Genomic DNA, 20601 nt, shown 5'->3' with positions numbered 1-20601 from the left:
GACACTTTACCACTCTTGGGTATTGGAATGACTTTGACTTTCCTCCAAGTCTGAGGACAAGGACTTTCCTCTAGGCTTAAATATATAACAGATAGGAGTGGCTATAGAGTCATCCTTAGTAGCTTTCCATCTAAGTTGTCAATGCCAGGTTTGTCATTATTGATTGATATCAATAATTTCCCCACCTCTCCCAAACGTACTTTACAAAATTCAAACTTACAATGCTATTCTTTCATTATTTGCATGAGGTATGATGGCTCACTGTTCGTTGTTGTCATTTCCTGTCTAAGCTTACCCACTTTGCCATTGAAGTAATCATTAAAATAATTGACATCAAATGGTTTTAGTGATGAATGATTCGATGAAAGATGGATTTGAATGAGCCTTTCTGCCCATAATTTCAGTTATAGTACTCCAAAGTTTTTCTCTGTCATTCTTTATATCATTGATCTTGACTTGATAATACAGTTTCTCCTTATTTTTGTTGAGTTTAGTCACATAATTTCTCAATTTGCAGTACGTCAGCCAGTCAGATGTCCAGCCAGATGTATTAGCCACTCCTTTTGCCCCATCTCTTTCAACCATACAGTTTTTTATTTCCTCATCAATCCATGGAGCCTTAACAGTTCTAACAGGCCGTTTCTTAACAGCTGCATGTTTATCAATAATTGGAAGAAGTAATGTAATAAATTCCTCAAGTACAGCGTCTGGATGCTCTTTGTTAATCACAACCGATCAACAAATATTTGACATCATCCAAATAAGAGTCACAGCAAAATATTTAGCATAATCTCTTATACGCTATTTTAGGCCCCGTTTTTGGAACTTTGGCTTTCCTGGACAAAGCCACTATATAGTGATCACTGCATCCAATGGGTACGGATACGGGTTTAGATCAAAGTTCTACAGTATTAGTAAAAATGTGATCAATACATGTGGATGATTTTGTTCCTGTGTTTATAGACACACTGGTAGGTTGATTAATAATCTGAACCAGATTACAGGCACTGGTTACAGTGAGAAGCTTCCTCTTAAGTGGATAGCTTGATGAAACCAGTCAATATTCAGGTCCTCAAGAAATTAGATCTCTCTGTTTACATCACATACACTATCAAGCAATTCACACATATTATTTAGACACTGACTGTTAGCACTTGGTGGCCTATAGCAACAGCACAAAATAAAAAGCTTTAGATGTGCAAGGTGAACCTGCAACCACAACACTTCAATAACACTTGACATAAGATCTTCTCTAAGCATTACAGGGATATGGCTCTGAATATATACAGCAACACCTCCCCCATAAGCATTCTTCTATAGATGTTATATCCTTGTATTGCTACTGCTGTATCTTCAAAGAAATTATCTGAGTATCAGAAATGGCTAATATATGAATGTTATCTGATGTTACCAAGTTATTGATTTCACGAACCGTATTTCGCTACATATATTATGGGCTATTTTCAGCCCTTTACTGGGTATCTTATCAGAGATAGACATAATATGGAAAAGCGCAAACCAAGCAAGAGAAACGTACATACATTCAGTAGTCCATTAATCAGTATGTGTGTGTGTGTGTGTGTGTGTGTGTGTGTGTGTGTGTGTGTGTGCGCGCACGCTGTGGGGCTGAAGCTACAAACCCATAGGCTTGGCACTCTCATCCCTTCCAGGCTTTTGGGAGGGAGAGTGGACAATGAGCCTGTCTCTGGCAGCTTTCATGGCTGGGATAAGTTATTTCCTCTTCTGGCGCACAGCTTCAGGATTGTCCTTGTTGAGGAAGATGTACATTCCTCTCAAGTTCTTGGCTCTTTCCAGAACAGTTACCTTGTCCTTGAACCTCAGGAACTTGACCACTATCGGAATGGGCCTGTTATCTGGGCCGGTGGTTATCTGGGCCGATTTCCAGTCCTGTGGGCGCGTTCCACCTCAATCATCCTGTGGTCTCATGTGGAGATTGTGCATTTCCATCCACAACAATGTTGTTCCGCCTTGATTGTCCCTTGAGATAATGTGATTTCTCCGTCATTGTGAACATGGATTCCCATACAGAACTGATGTCCTCTCGTAATGACTTACAGATTACTTTCACCTTGCCCTTCTCCTGTTTAAACTCATCAAGCTGAGCCTGGGAGGACTTTGTTCAGGTCCTGGACTTCTCTGGTCAGGTCATCCATTATTTTATTAGTTGACTCCACCAGAATTTAGACACAACACACAACAGCTATTTTCTTGTTGTTGCAACAACTGTTTGTAGAACTCTTTTTGTTAGTTTAAAAGATCCTTCGCCTGTGATACAGAGAGACCACTGTCCTCAACGTTACTCCCGTCCGGCTTTGGTCTTTGTCATAGTAGCAACGTAGGTTACGCCGTTACTCCTAGCAGTTCCAGACAGGGCAGGTCACAGGGAAGATTGAAAACAACAACAACAACAACAACAACAAACATCGGGGATCTCGACAGCCACAAGGCCGGGACAATCTGCGTTCCCAGCCACAATGGCTAAACGCATCACAGGCTGCGCTCTAAACCTCAAGGAAAACCCCACTAGCTTGATAGGCAGCTAGCTAGCAGCTAGGCTAGACCCAGCCTTGGTCAGCAGGATCACTGGACAGATAGTGGCGGTCCCAGCAACTGATGCCAACCGTGTCGCTGTAGCTAGCTAGGAACCAAACTTTTTCAATAGACTTTTTTTTCTCTCATTTTATTCAACTGTTACCATGCACCTGCAAAAAAGATAGCTCAGATGTGCGAGTGCCTTTGGAATTTTAAAAGTTTCCAAAACAAATTACTTTCCAAAACAACAAACCGAGCTCTCCCTCGTTCCATGTTCAACAAGAAGTGACGCGAGTGGGGAAATGTGTCCTCGCTGTAACACGGTTAGTGTTGGGTCACTACTGTAAAACAGTCCGTTTTGGGTCCTCTTTTGTAACTCTGTTGTGTTTCTGTACTGTAGGACCATCCTGATGGGATGACTCTTGTGAAGGAGGAAGGGGACAAGGACGACAGCAAGCAGGAGCCAGAGGTGGTGTACGAGACCAACTGCCACTGGGAGAGCTGCCACCGGGAGTTTGACACCCAGGAGCAGCTAGTACATGTGAGTACCTGGTCATTCAGTATTGAAGCCTTCAATTCCAGGAGGCAGAATCGATAGGAGACTATGGCGTCTGGTTTTGCGATACAAACTCTGTCAATTTCAAGTTCAAAACGTTATGACACATTTAGAATGCAGATACTGTGCAAATAATAGAGCAGTAAGTAGGTCACCCGGTTTAGAAGTGCATTTTAGGAGCCCCCTCCTCCAAGTCAACTGGTCCTATAGTTCTCCTGGACTTCTGTCCCCAGTCATAACACCCTCTCCACACTCTGGTCCAGCAGCCTCCCCCTGTATGTCACCATGTTCAGTGTTCAGTGCAGAGTGTTCTGCAGCCTACAGGCGTTGAGTAATGCCCTTGCCGGATTCCAGATTGGTTTCGGGGACGATGGTTAATGGGCTCAAAGGCTGCCGAGCACGTCTCTGTTGTGCTACGACACTAACTGATTTGGCCGGCACTGACTAGACTAAATCCTGCACAACCAGGCCGTGAGCCTCCACTGTTCTGTACTGTCTACACGTCTGTACCGTATTGACTGTAATATACTCCCCCCATCTGTCATACAGCTCCTCACACTGCCCAGGACTCTCATCCTGTAGAGCCTGAGGGCCTATTCTTAACCCAACTATTAATGATATTGCTGATGCCGTTGGTGTTGGTCTGGTCTCCCCTGTGACCCGGCTGTGTGCTACTTACCACTAGGCCCACTGAGAGGGGAGATTTGACTTCACTCTCAGTGTTTGATACATGAGAGCTGGAGCTGAGGGGCTGATGGTGAGAAGGAAGCCACCGTGGTGTCCCTTTTAACTACATGTATCTTCAAGCGCGCACACACACACACACACACACACCAACCACCCCCATCAGCACACATCTGATAGATAGCTCCCCAGCTCTCCACGGCTGTCTATCCCGGCGTCTGACATTGCAATCCGCGGCCGCGGCGGTAACCCCTATCTATAATTGATATCCTCAGCGCGGAATGGGCTGCCTCCCGCGTTTGAAGGGCTCTGCTCAAAGGTTGAGGATCTTGACAAGTTCTTGCCCCTGTTTCCGGGGGGCAGGGCGATTTGGGCCGGGGTGAGGGCGGTGCATCATACTGGGTAAGAGCTTGTTCACTCTCCTTTTAGTTCCACTGGGTGAACATCTGTTTTACCCTAACAATGTCCACTCTCCACACACTAACTACCCTGACCTCGCGTAGGTTTCACTGCTGTGCATCTGAGAAGAGATACTGCTCCATGTCAGGAAATAGTCAACACGTCCTCATTGTCTTTTCCCTTGCAAGTTCACTCAGAATAGTTTTTTTCTCTCTCCGTCATTGTATTTTATTTCTCATTTTATGTGCCCATGCAGATAGGGTTAGCCGGGACATGCTAATGAAACTATTTGCCTAGCGAACCCCTCCCCTCAAATTCAGCAAGCGGGGGAGAAAACCCTCTTATCTCCAACCCTCCCCCTCCTCACCCCCACCCCCTTCAGTAATAGGATAAGTATAGTATTTGGACCACAGTGTCTCTCCTCTAATGCTGGGGGGGGGGGTCCATACAGCCAAACAATGGGATATCCCTTCCCCCTTTATTTAAGCTCATTTTATAGAATGGTTATGGCGAGAAATAATAGAATATGCCTCCAGCCTGGCTTTGATTGGTAGTGTGAGGTAAAGTTAACGACATAGTTTTCAGTTCTGATACATTTAGAATTGTTTGATTGTTTTCAATCGATTGTTCTTTGTCAATAGTCTGATATTAGGCAAAAACTCTTAAATTAAAACTGCTATCTGAAGCAAGTGAGGCAAGTTATACACTTCAAAACTACTATTTGAAGTGTTAAAAAAAGTGATGGTTACGAAGATGAATATGAATTGGAATTCAAATCCGCCGTACGCCACCCTCATTGCTTTCCACCTTGGTTCAAAAGCGGCTCCTGTCGCGCTCCTGATGCACATTTTTACACTCTACAAATGCACTGGCGCCAGGACACGCTGTGCCCGTTCCTTTATCATCCGCGTTTAAGCGCTCTCGGTGCCGCTGATAAGATAAACATCGCATCTACGCAATTTAGCTCACTTATCTGGCCTACCCAGTCAGCAAAAGCGAGGCGGGTGTCAATTTTCAGTTGCTGTATTTATTTAATTTCTTTCTCCCTCCCTCTCTCTCTCTCTATCACTTATTTCAACTCTGCCTCTCAACATCGACCTCCCTTCCCCCACTTCACCCTCCTCAAACTCCAATACCTTTTTTAGCATCACTCTCACGCTCCCGCTCGTCTTCTCTCCTTTTCCTCTGTACCCTCCGAGGGAGCACTTTTAAAGATAAGCGGTTGGTGCTGGATTCTTTAATGTCTCTGTCTGAGATGTTTGGGGGGTTTTGAACTGGGGTGTCTTTGGAGAGATGTTGCAGAGTCTAAGTGGGTGGGGGGGTCAGAAAGGGTCTCAAATGGGGTGACCCTGAGCTGGGTTGTGTGTGTACCTGCATGTTGAAAGTAGCAGTCAACTTCGACCCCCCCCCCCTATTCTGGGTCATCTCCCTAGGTGGCGTTGTAATGTCCTTGCTCTTAGATGGAGATGGCATGATGTTAGCGTTAGCACCCCTGTTTGCTCCCCCAGTATACAACCATGCTATAAGGCGGTGGTTGCAGCCTGCGTGCCTCCCCGGTGTTGAGGGGAGATAAAGTTGGGCTCAGTCAGAATGCGGCCCCCTCTCCGCCTGCTGGCGCAGCCCTTTAATTGGTAAAATGCAGATTCTTTTTTGATCAGGAGAAGGATTAGGCACCTTATCTGTCTGGAGTATCTTACTCCAAGATGAAAAGGCTGTGCTGAATTACACATGCCAGTTCTAAACCCCCCCTCCCTCCTCCACTCCCTCACTCTCTCCCTCCCTCCTTCCCTCCATATCCCTCCCTCCCTTGCCTCTTTTTCCCAATTTTTTTCTTTCTTTGCACAAAGCACTTCAGCAATTGACATCACAAAAGAGCATATGATTTATTAGGCTCAGTTTGATAAAGCTAAACGGTGTTGCGGGTCCCACAGCTTAGTGAAATTGCCTTGTAAACAGGCCCTATTTTCATGCACGCTTGCATTCTAATGTATGTCCCAGAAAGAGTTTGATAAGGATGCACTGTAGATGGATTTTGAAGTGGTTGGGGAAAATGGAGGAAAGTGGTTAAGTATTGATGGGATTCTGTGTATCTGGTGTGTTTATGTGTATGCATGTGTAGCTATAATACATGCACAGCACATTCTCCAGAGTTAAATCAACACCAAGTGTTTAACACTGAAAGTGTGGACCCGTATAGACACTGGAACAGTGTTACATTAATACTTTCCTTAGTATAATGCCTAATTTGCATATTTCCCATGGTGCCTTGCCTTTCAAGTGACTTGTAGAGATACCACCATCCATTTTCAGTCCTTTGGAATTCACCAAGATCCTAAGCGAGTATGTTAACATTAAAATGTAATTCTTTAACACAATACAATATGTATTTTATAAGGCCTTATTTTGAGGGCCTAGATTTACCCTAATACAGTGGCCTAAAATGCATGGTTTACAGGCCACAGCAGGCCCGCAAGTCACATTATACTGGCTTGCAAAGTGACATGTAAATCCTATTGGAATCTAGTGATGTTACGTTTGATACTGGAGCTCTGAGGCATGCGTCGAAATCGCTAAGTGGCTAACTTCGAAGCAGTGTGCCGATGCGCGTATCACTTTATCAGAAGTACGTCATCTATGCTTTTTCCAAAATGCGAGATGCCACTGATTTTGATGTGGTTCCGGTGCTTTCTTCGATGCTGTTTTCAAACACTGACCTCTACTGGATACCGTACTTATAAATATAGTTAGGATTTTTGTACTTGTTGTTCCACCTGACCGGTAGCTTAGCAGGTAGCAGAAGGAACTACGGAACATTCAGGGACAGATATGAGGTCAAATCCCATTGAAGTCACACTATTTCAAAAATGGTTTTATGTGAAAGCACACTTTTCTGCACTGTTGTCCAAATCATTTGTTTTATTTAGTATAGTATAAGCTTCTGTCTTAAGCATCCTAAATAGTGCCATAGATTCCGTTTTTGAAAAATAGTCAACTTGAAGGCAAAAAAGAGAAGCATGAAGTAAGATGCGAAGCTGCTAATCCAACTGATTGTAGGCTAATAAAGCCAACGACTTGCCGCTGCGCCATGGTGTTCGGATAAAATCAGTGGAGGGGGGGAAAAATCTGATAATCACACGTTGCTATTTATTGCTGACCAGCAGATGTCACTAATTGTGAACAGATAAGGAAGCTCTGAGTAATGAACTTATTTTCGACAACATTGGCTGGAAAGCCTCAATACTTCAGGAAGCCTCATTTCCCCATCACGTTTGGAAATCAGCCAGAGAGGGGATAGCCAACCTTTGTAATTTGTAGCTACAGCCTGCATTCAGAATGACTCCCAGGGTTGGGAAGACTACAATATAAGACTACCTAAAGCAATTGGAACAAACATTTCCGTAACGGGTGCAATAAATCCAAGTAACATATTAGTTTAGAAAATGTATGTCATTTATATTTGAGTAGCAAAATATGAATGAACCAATCAATGTACAAAGCACAGATATTGAAACAAACAGTTCTAAAAAAATCTACCTACAATAGAGCATGCTGGGAAATATGATAATGTGGGCATGTTTTTGGTTCAATGCTGTTATTAACACCAACACAGGGGTTATTTTACACCAATGAGGGTTAATTTAACACTTGCAGTGTTAATTGTTCTGTAACACTGAAAAATCAACACTAGGTAACGCTAGCCAATTTGCTCTGTAGGTGTAAATCCATGAAATTATCTGGAGTGAGTGAAAATAATAAATAATACAATTTCCTTTGAGTATATTCTGTACCTGTCCTATGCAAATTATGCACATCAAATTATGTGTGTGTGTTTGTATGTCAACGTGTTATATCAGTGTGTTATACACTAACATTGATACGTCACTCTATACCTGTATGTGTACTGTGTGTGTGTGTGTGCGTGCATGTGCACGTGCACGTGCGCGCGCATGTGTGTGTGCACTCTGTGCTCATCCCAGCCCGAGCCTGTGTCTCCCTCTGGCCCTCTTACTCCTGAATCCATCTCAGTGGCCAATAAGCTGCCAGGGTGAAGATGAATAACCCGCTTGTGTGCTGCCGCCACCGCAGCTATCAGCCCCAGTTTGTCCATTACGCAGAGTCCAACACGTCCTGTCTGTCCATCCGCTCAACATTGAGATTATTGATTCAATACAAATTGCCATTAGATCATGACCATTAGGGTCGTCTGCGGTCCGGGCCCCTCTCTGTCAGCGCCGGGCCCCATGCATCACATCCGTCAACGGCCCCTGGTCATTTGTACGGGCTGGCGGGAGGGGTTGGGGAGGGGGGGGGTCGAGGGGGAACAGGGGAGCGGGTGCCAACAGCGCAACAACACTGAGGTGCTCCCATCCCTCCCATTGCACTCAGCTAGGGGATATGGAACGGCGCGCGACGCAGACTGATCGCTTGCCACAGGGATTCCCTCACAGAGACTGAGGGGAAAGGGAGGGGAAGGAGTGAGGAGCGGTTTTGTGACAGGAGGAGGGAAGATCAATCTAAGGGAAAACTAATGTCCACAGCTCTCAATCTCCAAACCCCAATCGTTTTCTCTCTGGGATTATAATTTTTTTGTCACTCCAAAAATGTAAACGTGTCAGGTTGAAATGAATGGAGGACCCTTGTTGATACGTAAAGTCAATTGGAGCCGGAACTTAACGATTGCATTGTGTAACGGATTGATGTAGTTGGACTCTGAGAGCAGAACAGGGCAGGAAAGTGCACGTGGCTGGTGAAGAGATGGCAGTTTTAGTGCACTTGTTCTGTCATCATATTGCCTGTGTAGGACACCCCTGGCTCCCACTACATAAGGGGTTAGTTAAGTGCAATTGTTCTGAGTCTCGAGGGCCCATGGGGGCCTTTCTCTTGAAGTAAGGTCCGACCTCATAGGGTTCTGTCTGTTTAGGGGTACGTCCCTTCCTTTGATGGGAACAAAAGTCTGTGACGGTGCCCTGGTCAGGACCCCACAGGCTTGAGTGTTGGGTCACAGACTGGACAGGGGGAGGGGCTGCTGGCTGGGGACAATGCTACCTTTGTCTGGGGACACACACACACACACACACACACACACACACACACACACACACACACACACACACACACACACACACACACACACACACACACACACACACACACACACACACACACACACACACACACACACACACACACACACACACACACACACACACACTGCCCTGACTTCTTGGGAGTGTCTTTATAAGTATGTGGGTTCTTCAGTACAGTAGTTGAAGAGGCAGGACACTACAGACACAGGCTGCCTTTGTGTCATAAAGTGGAATGGGAGGATGAACTCCCCTCCCTCTGCACCTCTTTACCTCTAACACTCGACTGACTCCCCCTTATTTCTCTTATTCTTGTCTTCTGCTGTTCTCCTCCTGTTGTTTGGTGGCTCAAAATGTGTTACAAGACAACACAAAGATACTCTAACAATGACTTGTTTCTCCCAGACGTTTAAGACCTCTCAAAGTCAAGTCTCTATTTATCCCCCTGTTTCTTTCCCATCCCCCTAAGGCAGAGGTCTCTCTCCCCGTCTCTGCTCAGGAATGTAATAAGACAGGTTCCTTTTGGTCAGGATATTGTGTCTGTCTCCCTTGGTTTAAATTGCTCTCGGAAAGGCCCTTCAGAGGCCACCACACTACACTGTTGTCTTTGTGAGAGGGCCAGATGTTGACTTCATCCCCGGAGGATTCCAAGTCTGTGTGCCTTTTTTTCTCTTCTTCTCTTTGTCTTTACTCTCTTATCCCCCTTTAACTGTCCACTTACCCCTTTTTACTGGTCAGTGTGTAAGACAGACAGAGAGAGACAGAGAGACAGAGAGAGGGAGGGATGAGGCGAGAGAGAGGAGGTGAGAGAAGGGAAGAGGAGGTGAGAGAGAGAGAGGAGGTGAGAGAGGAGAGAAACCAGGGCTGTGTCGTGCTCACTAGATATAATGCTTTGCTGGAGATGTAAAGCTCTGGCATTTGAGACACTTTGAGTGAACTTTAGATTCCCCCCCCCCCCCCCCCAGCCTCAGATTGGAAGTTGCCACGGCAGCACAACTGTCAGCACTTGTCACGGAGGGGCAGGAGCCCCCATGTGATGGGAAGTGACAGGGTTTTATTTGAAAAGCCTGTTCAGATCGGACACTGAGACTCACGAGTCTCCCCTTTATTCCTCAGAGTACAAATTTGAATGGAAGAAAAAGGAATGGAGAGAGAGAATATGAAACAATGGGAGGAGATAGAAAGTTAGAGAGAGAAAAAATGATTGGGGAAACAATGATGGATGATAACACTGAAAAGAAAGCTAAGAAAATATATGATGAGGAAGGAACTTCAGTAGGGATTTACTGGACTTGGCACAAAGTAAATATTAAGTCTCTGTCAACTGTGGGATTTGGTCCTTATTTTGAATGTTCCTTTTCCATTAAATACGTGGTTACCCCGCTCTGTCATGTGTATACATACATACATAATGTGTGCAACAGAAAGAGTTCCCTTTCTCCAACTGCCGTTATTTGCTTCCTACTGCTTCGTTCTCTGTAACACTCAGAGGATGTGAGTTGAGCAGTCGGATTTCCCGCTCATCGCTCGTGGACTCCTGAGCGCTCCGGCGCTCGAAGTCCTTTCCAACTGCTGCGCTAAAACTGCCGCTTCAAAATTATTTTAATAAACATGAAACGGTGATTGTAAGAAGCTCTCATCATTTCAAATAGGCTACATGTCATATTAAACAGCATATAAACACTCTAAATAGGTCAGGAGCCAGACAGGGAGCCTAAGAAGAACAGACATTAATTATTTAGGCTATATTATTTCAATTATTTCAAGGCTATAGCCTACAAAGAAATATATTGTGACGCATTTTCAAGTGCAATACACCAGGCTTGTATGGATTCGGGGACATTAAGCACTAAATAACATTTTGTTGTATTAATTCATCACAGTATAAATTGTCATCATAGGCTGTGACTTACTTCGAATTAAATACAAATAAAACAAAAAAATGCCTTATTAGGTAGTCTACATTTTTAGAAACACAAGTTTGGCCAGTCTGTGGCTTCGGGATCATGAGATGGTGCCTGGAGAGCAGACCAGCAGCGGAGGATATCCTCTCCTCCCTTGCAGAGCCACTGAGGATGCTAAACACCCTTTTGGCCACTCTTGCCAGGCTGGACAGGGATTCAGAGTTTTCTTTTTTTTAATATATATATATATATGTAGGCCGGAAGGTTTTTAGGCAAAATAACCCAATCAAAATGGAAAGCTCCTTGAAATATGCCAGGCCTATTGTGCCAAAATCAATTATGGCCTATTGTATAGATAATATAACATAAATGAAGGACACTTTTAAGAGATGTGCATTTTAGTTTATAAATACTTTGCTACAATGACACACTTAGTTATCTAACCACCTCATTCCTTTATTTTAGCATGTGCACATAGTAAGTACACCATCATGCTTTTGGGATTCCTGTCTTTTCAGATTCCACAATGACCCTCTCTTGCTCTTGGTCCTCACCTTGATTTTGCACCTGGGGTTTTTAAATCAGTTTTCTGAAAAGATTTAGCAAACTCCATGACAGTAGCTAAAGCAAGGGGCTATAACAACACACAAGTAGACGTGAGTGCTACTGGAGCGAAATTGGACAAGGCGAGAAGGCCGATGCTCCACGCTCCAGTCAAATTAGGCACGCTAGGCTCCATGCTCTGCTCACATACTCTGGTAACACTGCACCTATTCTGGGTCCCTTGGCCCCCTTGTGGTGCTCGCCCGTCACTACACGTCTGGTTAAAGCAGCTTCTCTACAGACAAAATACTGTTGACTCCTACCGGTCTTGATTCATAATGAATAACGAATCAACTGAATCATAATGAATATATTGAATCATAACAAATCACATTGAATCCAGATTGACTTGTGATTGACCTCTGCTTGTTTCCTCTCTCAGCACATCAACAACGACCACATCCACGGGGAGAAGAAGGAGTTTGTGTGTCACTGGGATGAATGTTCTCGGGAACAGAAGCCCTTTAAGGCCCAGTACATGCTGGTGGTCCACATGAGGAGACACACCGGGGAGAAACCACACAGATGCACCGTGAGAACGTTCCCACAACACTCCCACAATGTTTATTTTACATCATGGGCTTAGATATGGGAATACATAAAGAGTTAGCTGTTGTTAGATGGTTGTGGGTATGTGAGGATGGTGCATCCTTACATTTAATAAACAATCTGTCACACTTCTACCTTCGTCAGTTATATATATTGTTGAGGTTAACTGGTCTCGGCCAGGATGAAGCATTAGAGCTGTGTTTGACGAGTGTGTGGGTTCCGTCTCCTCATCGCTCTCTTTTCTCATTCTTCTTCTTCTTCGCAGTTTGAGGGATGTCCCAAGGCCTACTCTCGCCTGGAGAACCTGAAGACCCATTTGCGCTCCCACACTGGAGAGAAGCCGTACGTCTGTGAACACGAGGGCTGCAACAAGGCCTTCTCCAACGCCTCCGACAGAGCCAAGCACCAGAACCGCACACACTCCAACGAGGTACACACACACACACACACGCAAACACACAGGTTCACTCACACAGCGCGCACACACACAGCTCAGCAACAAGTCATCTCCGTATGCCACTGACTGTATATGTGTATGCGGTTCATTGCTGGAGGCCTTTAGAAACAGAAGCATCCTGTCACTGGCCCCATCTGTTCTCCTCTCTCCTTCCAGAACATAGAATTAAATAGAACTGTATACTAACATAATATACTATACTAATAATATAATGCAATATAATGTATCTCTATGTTCCAGAAACCCTACGTGTGTAAGATCCCTGGCTGCACCAAACGCTACACGGACCCCAGCTCCCTACGCAAGCACGTAAAGACCGTGCACGGGCCAGAGGCGCACGTGACCAAGAAGCAGCGCAGCGACGCCTTCCCACGTCCCCCGCCGCAGTCCCGAGAGGGGGGCAACGGACAGGGCCGGTCGCCGGGGCAACTAGGGGGATACGCAGACCAAAGGGAGTACAACCACGCTACCTCGAAACAGGACGAATGTCTGCAGGTCAAGTCCATCAAGACAGAGAAGCCTATGGTGAGCCCCTCTCTGAGGGCACACAGTAACATACACTGCATGATGGGATAACCCGAGAAATATAATTACTGCTGTTGGTTCACCCATCACGGAATGGTAAATTGGATGGGGATTGCCTGATTTAGTCATTATATTTCTATGGGGATAGCAGCCCATCTATCTGAAATGTCACCTTAATAGGTTCTAACAATGCTCTACTTGGTGGACAAAACATTACGAACACCTGCTCAAGTGAAAGCTATGATCATTTAATGTTGTTAAATCCACTTTGATCCGTGTAGATAAAGGGGAGAAGATTGTTTAAACAAGGATTTTTAAGCCTTGACACAATTGAGACATGGATTGTGTCTGTGTGCCATTCAGAGGGTGAATGGGCAAGACAGCGATTTAAGTGCCTTTGAACGGGGGTATGGTAGTAGATGCCAGGCGTTACTGATTTGTGTCAAAGGACATCCACCCAAAGGACATCCACCCAAAGGACATCCAGCCAGCTTGACACAAATGTGGGAAGCATTGGTGGATGTCAACATGGGCCAGCATCCCTGTGGAACACTTTCGACACTTTGTAGAGTCCAGGAAGAGTAGCTGCTGCTTTTACAACAGCTAATGGGGATCCTAATAAAATACCAAATACCCTGACGAATTGAGGCTGTTCTGAGGGCAAAAAGGGGGGGGGGAGATTGCAACTAAATGGTGTTCCTAATGTTTGGTATACTCAGTATATATTCACTTTAACTCTAACCATGTACTATACCATAATGCTCACTTAAACCGAACATGATTACTGGGACGTCAGCCGGGGACGTGGACAGCACATGGGTTTTACGTGTGATCTAACCTCTTACGAATAACACTATAACAAATGAATGTTTTCTTTTGTCCAATGCGCCGTGCTTTGCTCTTCCCTTTCTCTCTCTCTCTCTCTCTCTCTCTCTCTCTCTCTCTCTCTCTATGGACAGTGGGTAATCAGGTGAGATAGGTGTCCCTTCATGTTGCCATATTGCATTTGTAAAAACCCTCGTGTCTCATTCACCTTGTTAACATCCTTTCAGTAGCCATTTCATTCAAAATGAGTCTGTTTACCTTTTATCCTCCTCCCTTGTGGCATCATCATTTAGCTCATTAGACGTCTTTACAAAACTGTCCACGGTCACGGCCGTTACGTTTTTTTCTCTCTTTTACACACTTCACATTGCAATGTGGCAATGAGAAATCTTCATTTTCATCAAAGCGTTTTCTTATTTTGGAGAGCAATGTTTTCCCTAAGTGAAATAGCTTGGGGCAGAACTAAGTGCATTTCCAACATTGTTTATGTGTATTAAAAGTATGCCCAACACTGCCGGGGGCTCTATTGTGCAGCCGAATGCATTTGGTGGAATCCGGACCATTCAAACTACAGGAAAGGAATGTCTCGCTTTGCAGTTTTGCACCGTGCCAAAAAGTGAATATTTTTCTCTTCACTGATCTCCATTTTGGGTAAATCAGAGTAAACAACCCAATTAGGCCTTAGTTAGTCTGAAAAGAAGCCTTTGTCCACCCCCACCCCCTTGTCTGAAAATAGTCTATATCCCACTACCTTCACGGGAGTGTTTGTTATAGTCTGGACCGGTCCATTGGACGACACACAGGGGAGGCGTTACTCACGCTTCCGTGATTCAGTTGACGTTGTTTACAAAACAGAAGACATTGGACAAACCAATGGACAAACCGAGCCCTGTGTTCATGTCTACTGCTGTAATGACAGTTAAATGCAAACCTGGTCTGTAGATATGAAGGTGGTAGGTCATGCCCGGACTCAATGAATTAATATGACCAATCACAATCAGAAATGCCATTGTGTTGTTGTTTACTCCTGTGGAAAGCATGTCCCAGGCAGCTGCATCACATGGTGTCATCGTGTGTTTTAATCATATTTCGCAGACCTTTGAGAAAATGAACGTGTTCTCAGTGTGTCACGTGTACTTGGTAATAATCGATTCTACTTCTTCTCATCTTTTACTTGATCCTCCCTATACCCTCACACCCGCTCCCCACACAGACGTCTCAGCCAAGCCCTGGCGGTCAGTCTACATGCAGCAGTGACCAGTCCCCCATCAGCGCCTATCCCAGCCATGGAGTCCAGCTTGCTGTGAGGGGAGGGGTGGTGGGACTGGGCGAGGGGCCGGGAGAGGAAGACGAGGAGCTGGAGGAGGAGGAGGGTTTGGAGGAGTTGGAGGGGGGCCGTGACGCCCCCATAATGGACTCCACGGTGTCGACAGCCACGGCGGCTACGTTGGCGCTGCAGGCGAGGAGGAACGTGGGCCGGCCCATGAGATGGATGGAGCACATGAAGATGGAGAGGCTGAAGCAGGTGAATGGAGGAGGAGGAGCCCTTATGCCCAGGGTGGGCCCCCTATCCCCCACACCGCCACCCAAGGGACCTGCCGTGCTGGGTAAGGATCCACCATGCTCATATCCACCACCCTGTCCTGGTCCTCTGAGGCCATGCTTATGTTACACAAAGAATAATAGTGTTTCATTACAGAGACTTAGGCTGAGAAGTCTGTTTTACTCCATGGACATTCAATATCAGTTTAAACATCCCTGAACACTGTAAAGGCCAATAGATATGTAAAATAATATTGACACTAGTATTGGGTTGTGAAAAGAACTCCAAATGTCTCAGCAGATCGCGGTTTGATTACCTGGAATTTCCCTCCCTGCAGATCGGACTTGAATTCACAGGCTTAACAAATGTTCCGCTGGAAATCAGAATCAAACCCATATCATATCACATCATATATCACATCAGTGATTAGAGCATGTAATAGAATTTCATGGCCAAACTGTGTTTGTGAGAAGGTTGCATCTGTCTGAGGGATCTCTCCTCACTTATATTGTGTTCATCTTTCTCTCTCCACACTCTCTCTCTTTCTCCCCCTCTTTCTCTGTTTCCCCCACATACACTTCCACCACCCCTCCTTTTCCCTTCCACCCTCTGTCTTTTTTCCTCTCCCCCCGTCCTCCCTCGCTCTCACTCCTCCCCTCTCTCCCTCTCACTCCTCCCCTCTCACTCCCCCCTCTCTCTCTCAGGTTCATGCCTGGGCAGGTTATCCCAGCCTCCTCCTCGTCCCGAGCTGGGTAGCACAGAGCTGACGGTGCTCAGCCTGCTCCGCGGCATCGAGCACGGTGACCGGCGGGACAGCAGTGGCAGCGCCACCAGCTCGGCCTACCTGAGCAGCAGCCGGCGCTCCTCGGGCATCTCTCCGTGCTTCTCGTCAAGGCGCTCCAGCCAGGCGTCCCAGAGCGAGGCGGCCAACACCCCTGGTCACCACCGCCGCCACCACAACCTTAGCTCCACCGACTCCTATGACCCCATCTCCACTGATGCCTCACGCCGTTCCAGCGAGGCCAGCCAGTGCGGGGGAGGAGGTGGAGTGTTTGTGGGTGGAGGGTGGGCGGGCGTCGGGGGAGGCTCCAAGGGTATGCTCAACCTCACGCCGGCGCAACACTACCACCTAAAGGCCAAGTACGCTGCTGCCACGGGCGGCCCACCCCCCACGCCGCTGCCCAACATGGAGCGCATGAGCCTGAAGACCCGCATGGCCATGATGGGCGATGGCCAAGATGGATGTGTAGGCAACCACGCGCTGCCCCCACTGGTCAGGCCGCGCCGCTGCAGCGACGGCAGCACCACCAATGGGTACGGGGGCCACGGCGGGTACCGAGACTACCGGCGTAGGGGCTATTACCCCGGCGAGGGCCCGGGGAATGGCCCGGACCGAAGGGCTAGCGACCCCGTGCGGACCCAGCCTCAGCAAACCCACCCGGAGTTCCTCGGGCTGCCCCAGGTCCAGCGCTTCAGCAGCCTTAACAACATCCACCCACTTCCCCCTCTAGCAGGCCTCCAGCATCCCACGGCAGAGGGCCGCAGCTTCAGCCTGCAGAACTACACACGCTCAGAGGGGAATCTCCAGAGAGGGGGCCTGCTTTCCTCTCCCTGCCCCCCCAGTATCATGGAGCATGCGGCCCTGGAGGCCCTGGCTATGGAGGAGGAGGGAGCCCTGCTGCTGGGGGATGAGGACATGCTGCCTGACGACCTGGTGCAGTACCTCCGCTCACAGGACCAGGCAGACTCCTACAACAACCACCTGGGGAACCATGTGGCTGGGGACAATGGCCATCTCCCTGGAGGGGAGTTACAGGACCAGGGCCCAGGGCTGAACCAGTGCATCCACAGTCTCCAGCAGCGCCACCAACAGCAGCAGGGACTGGAGAGAGAGGGCCCCAGTAAAGACGGCATGCCCATTCAGTGGAACGAGGTCAGCTCAGGGAGTGCTGAGAGGTCCCCTCAGAGGCAGCCCCAGGTCCAGGCCCAGCAGAGGTGTGGCCGATGGGCCGCCACAGAGCAGCACCAAGGTCTGGGTGCCGGTTCATCATTCGGGAGGTTTGGGAACATGGTGGTGCAGCAGCAACAACAGACAGTTACTACCAGAGACTTCCAGAACCGCTGTGCCCAGCCAGGCCAACCCCAACCCCTATGCAGAGTCAATGGCGGGGTGAAGCTAGAGGCGACCACCCACTCCTGCATGGAGATGAGAGGGAACGGCCACAACCCCACACACACTTTCGGCCGGCCTGACTTCTCCCAGATCTCTGTGGGGCCTCTGCCCCAGGGCTACAGCCAGCAGCAGTACCAGACCCAGAACCATGGAACCTCCAGGCAGATTGGAGACAACCTGCTCCTCAGCCGGGCCTCCGTGGACAGCCTCTCACAGGCCCCAGCGCTCCACCACCCCCAGGCCCCCGCCCCCCGCCTGCAGCAGGCCAACAGCAGCTATAGGCACCCCGCCAGACCACAGCAGTACCTGAATGCCCAACAGAGCACCACCAACGGTAGCCATGTCAACCTTACCCAGCAGAACCTCACCCAGCAGCAGCAGAGTCTGAGGAACCAAGCCAGTCACTGCTCCCTGGCCCACCAGGTGTCCGGGCTGAAGCTGGAGGCTCCTGACCAGGGCTATCTGGACCAGAGCTTCAGCGAACAGGCTGTGTGCTTTGACCCGCTGGAGACCAAGACCTTGTCTTTCTCTCCAATGGAGGAGCAGTGTCTGCTGGAGACCATGAACGAGCAGGTGGGGCTAGGCGGGGACTCCTCGGTCGCGGCCTCCCTCCTCTCCCCGGTGGCTGACCAGGTGACAAGCACGGTGGACAGCCGCGCGGGCGGCTTGGTCAACGTCCTAGACAACGTGTTGCCGCTGGATTTCGGAGCCATGATAGAGGACGTGAGGGTGGGCTATGACCAGGGTAGTCTGGTGTCGGGGGTGATCAGCCCCTCCATCTTCCAGGGCATGTCCCGGAACTCGTCCCGCCTCACCACGCCCCGGGTCTCCGCCACCTTCCACAGCACCGCGGGCATGATGCCCTCCAACCTCAGTAACATGGCCATCGGGGACATGAGCTCCCTGCTCACCACCCTCGCCGAGGAGAGCAAGTTCCTAGCCATCATGCAGTAACTCTCCCTCCTTCCTTTGCTCCATCCCTCCCTCCCGTTGGTGAAAGGAAGTAGAGGAAAAAACTGACGCATGTAAAGAACAGAGGGGAAAAGGTGGCGACGCTTAAGACAAAGTGACAGATTACGAGTTTATTATACTTACATAGTGCACCCCGAAACAAATGTGTTGCCAATCGGATTTATTTTGTAAAAGTGTCATCCCCTCCCTTCTGAGACAGGGGATGTGACAAAAAGTATATATAGATATATTCCTTTTCTGGAATGAAGGCTATTTTTGGAAGCCCTTCCCTTTGTATTACGATGGTGAGCAAGTGAGGCCTCTGACGGCCTCTCTGGTCTCGTCCCTTTCAAACAGTATTCTGTGTATCGTCGCTGTTTTTTATGTTTTTTTTTTGCTGTACACTGTTGATATAAATGCATGTTGTATTCAAGGTCAAACATAAACACTGTCTTTATAAGTACGTAGACTAGCACGTGCCAAGTATCTAATCCTTTTGGATGTGCCATTTACCATTATGGTACAACGGATGCCCATGGCGTTATCCTTCTATAATGACTTGCTTTATAAAATGATATTTACACCTTTGCTATTGTCATTTTGTTAGTATGTTACTTTTGCGAATATGTAAATGTTAGTGTTTCTCAGTGCTTCTACCAAGTCTTACCAATTGATGGTGTGTGTTTGACAGAGTATCACAAATAATATGGTATTGAGCCCACGTTTAAAAGGACCAGCCTTCAGTCTTAGAATTCACACAAGCGTCATAAGTAGCTCTTTAATTCATACTCCAATTGCTTGATTTTACAATGTCCGTAATGGTACTCACAGGTGTATATAACAATGTGTTTTTTTGTATATTTTCTTTGTGAGAATCAGATTCTCGCTGTCAGATCCAACAGATCCATTCATTCTAAGCGTAGCATATGATTCACAGACCAAAAGTGTAGCGTTTGTATGTTCTGTTAGTTTTTTTTATCCGCCATTATATTTGACCATTTTAGAAATCTGATTCTGATGTCTAATAGACATTCAAATAGTGGATAATCCATATTCTAGTCTCCAAAGTGGTACAGCACCGTATGTCTTGCCACTAAGGAGTGCAGCGACTTTTTCAACAGTGTTAGTATCACCTTACAGTCTCACATGACAGTGTGTACAGTATATTAAATTGTTTCCTTATTCTTCAGTGGCAAAGCAATGAGGTACGGAATCGTTTTGGTGTTTTTTGGTACTTTTTGTCTTTTTTAGCTGTGCATCAATGGTGTTTTGTTTTGAAAGAGGTAAGAATTCATTCCCTTGTCAAAGGAGACCAGAGGGAATGGCCATGAGGTATGTGCCTTAAAATCTGCCTGTCGGAAAAGAAAAAGATCACTGCCAATCTTCCATTGTTAATTATGAAAAAAATACACATGCTAAGTGTTTTGTGATACCTGTAAAATTTACATAAACATTTATATTAAAAAAAAATATTATTGAAAAGGTCAAGATGTGTAAAATGCATCTTTAGTTTTCTTTTGTTTTCACATTTTCTTGCCTTTTTGTGTTTTTATACCTGTAAATACATTATTCTTTCTGTAGGTTTAGCTCAGATATGAGGATGAGGCACGAGGGGCCAATAAAGAAATTACTCTTAAAGCAGGGATTCCCAGACCCTGCTTCTAGTCCAGGCAGATTTGGCTCTGAATGGTGCACGTAGTGCTCAGCACTGCCCGTCTGCCAGAAGAGCCACTTTGCTATTTTATAACTGACCACAAATGTTTGTATGGTTTTAATAAAAAAAAAGGAAATTATA

At 46.9% G+C, this 20601-nt stretch overlaps 1 protein-coding gene across 2 annotated transcripts in view; it reads left to right on the top strand.

Annotated features, from left to right (window-relative positions):
- LOC115130329 (transcriptional activator GLI3-like) overlaps positions 1-20601 on the top strand; it is a 138972-nt gene extending 118371 nt beyond the window's left edge. For both annotated transcript variants that reach the window (XM_029661358.2, XM_029661357.2), the window contains exons 10-15: positions 2954-3094; positions 12166-12315; positions 12598-12762; positions 13030-13314; positions 15353-15746; positions 16387-20601. In XM_029661358.2, the coding sequence (XP_029517218.1) occupies positions 2954-3094; positions 12166-12315; positions 12598-12762; positions 13030-13314; positions 15353-15746; positions 16387-18809 (3558 nt within the window). In that variant the 3' untranslated portion in view covers positions 18810-20601. The remainder of the gene's footprint in view (positions 1-2953; positions 3095-12165; positions 12316-12597; positions 12763-13029; positions 13315-15352; positions 15747-16386) is intronic.

Source organism: Oncorhynchus nerka, linkage group LG6, assembly GCF_034236695.1.
Source record: "Oncorhynchus nerka isolate Pitt River linkage group LG6, Oner_Uvic_2.0, whole genome shotgun sequence".
Taxonomy (NCBI): Eukaryota; Metazoa; Chordata; class Actinopteri; order Salmoniformes; family Salmonidae; genus Oncorhynchus; species Oncorhynchus nerka.
Note: the sequence above shows the minus strand (reverse complement) of the source record. Positions and strands in the feature narration are given on the sequence as shown.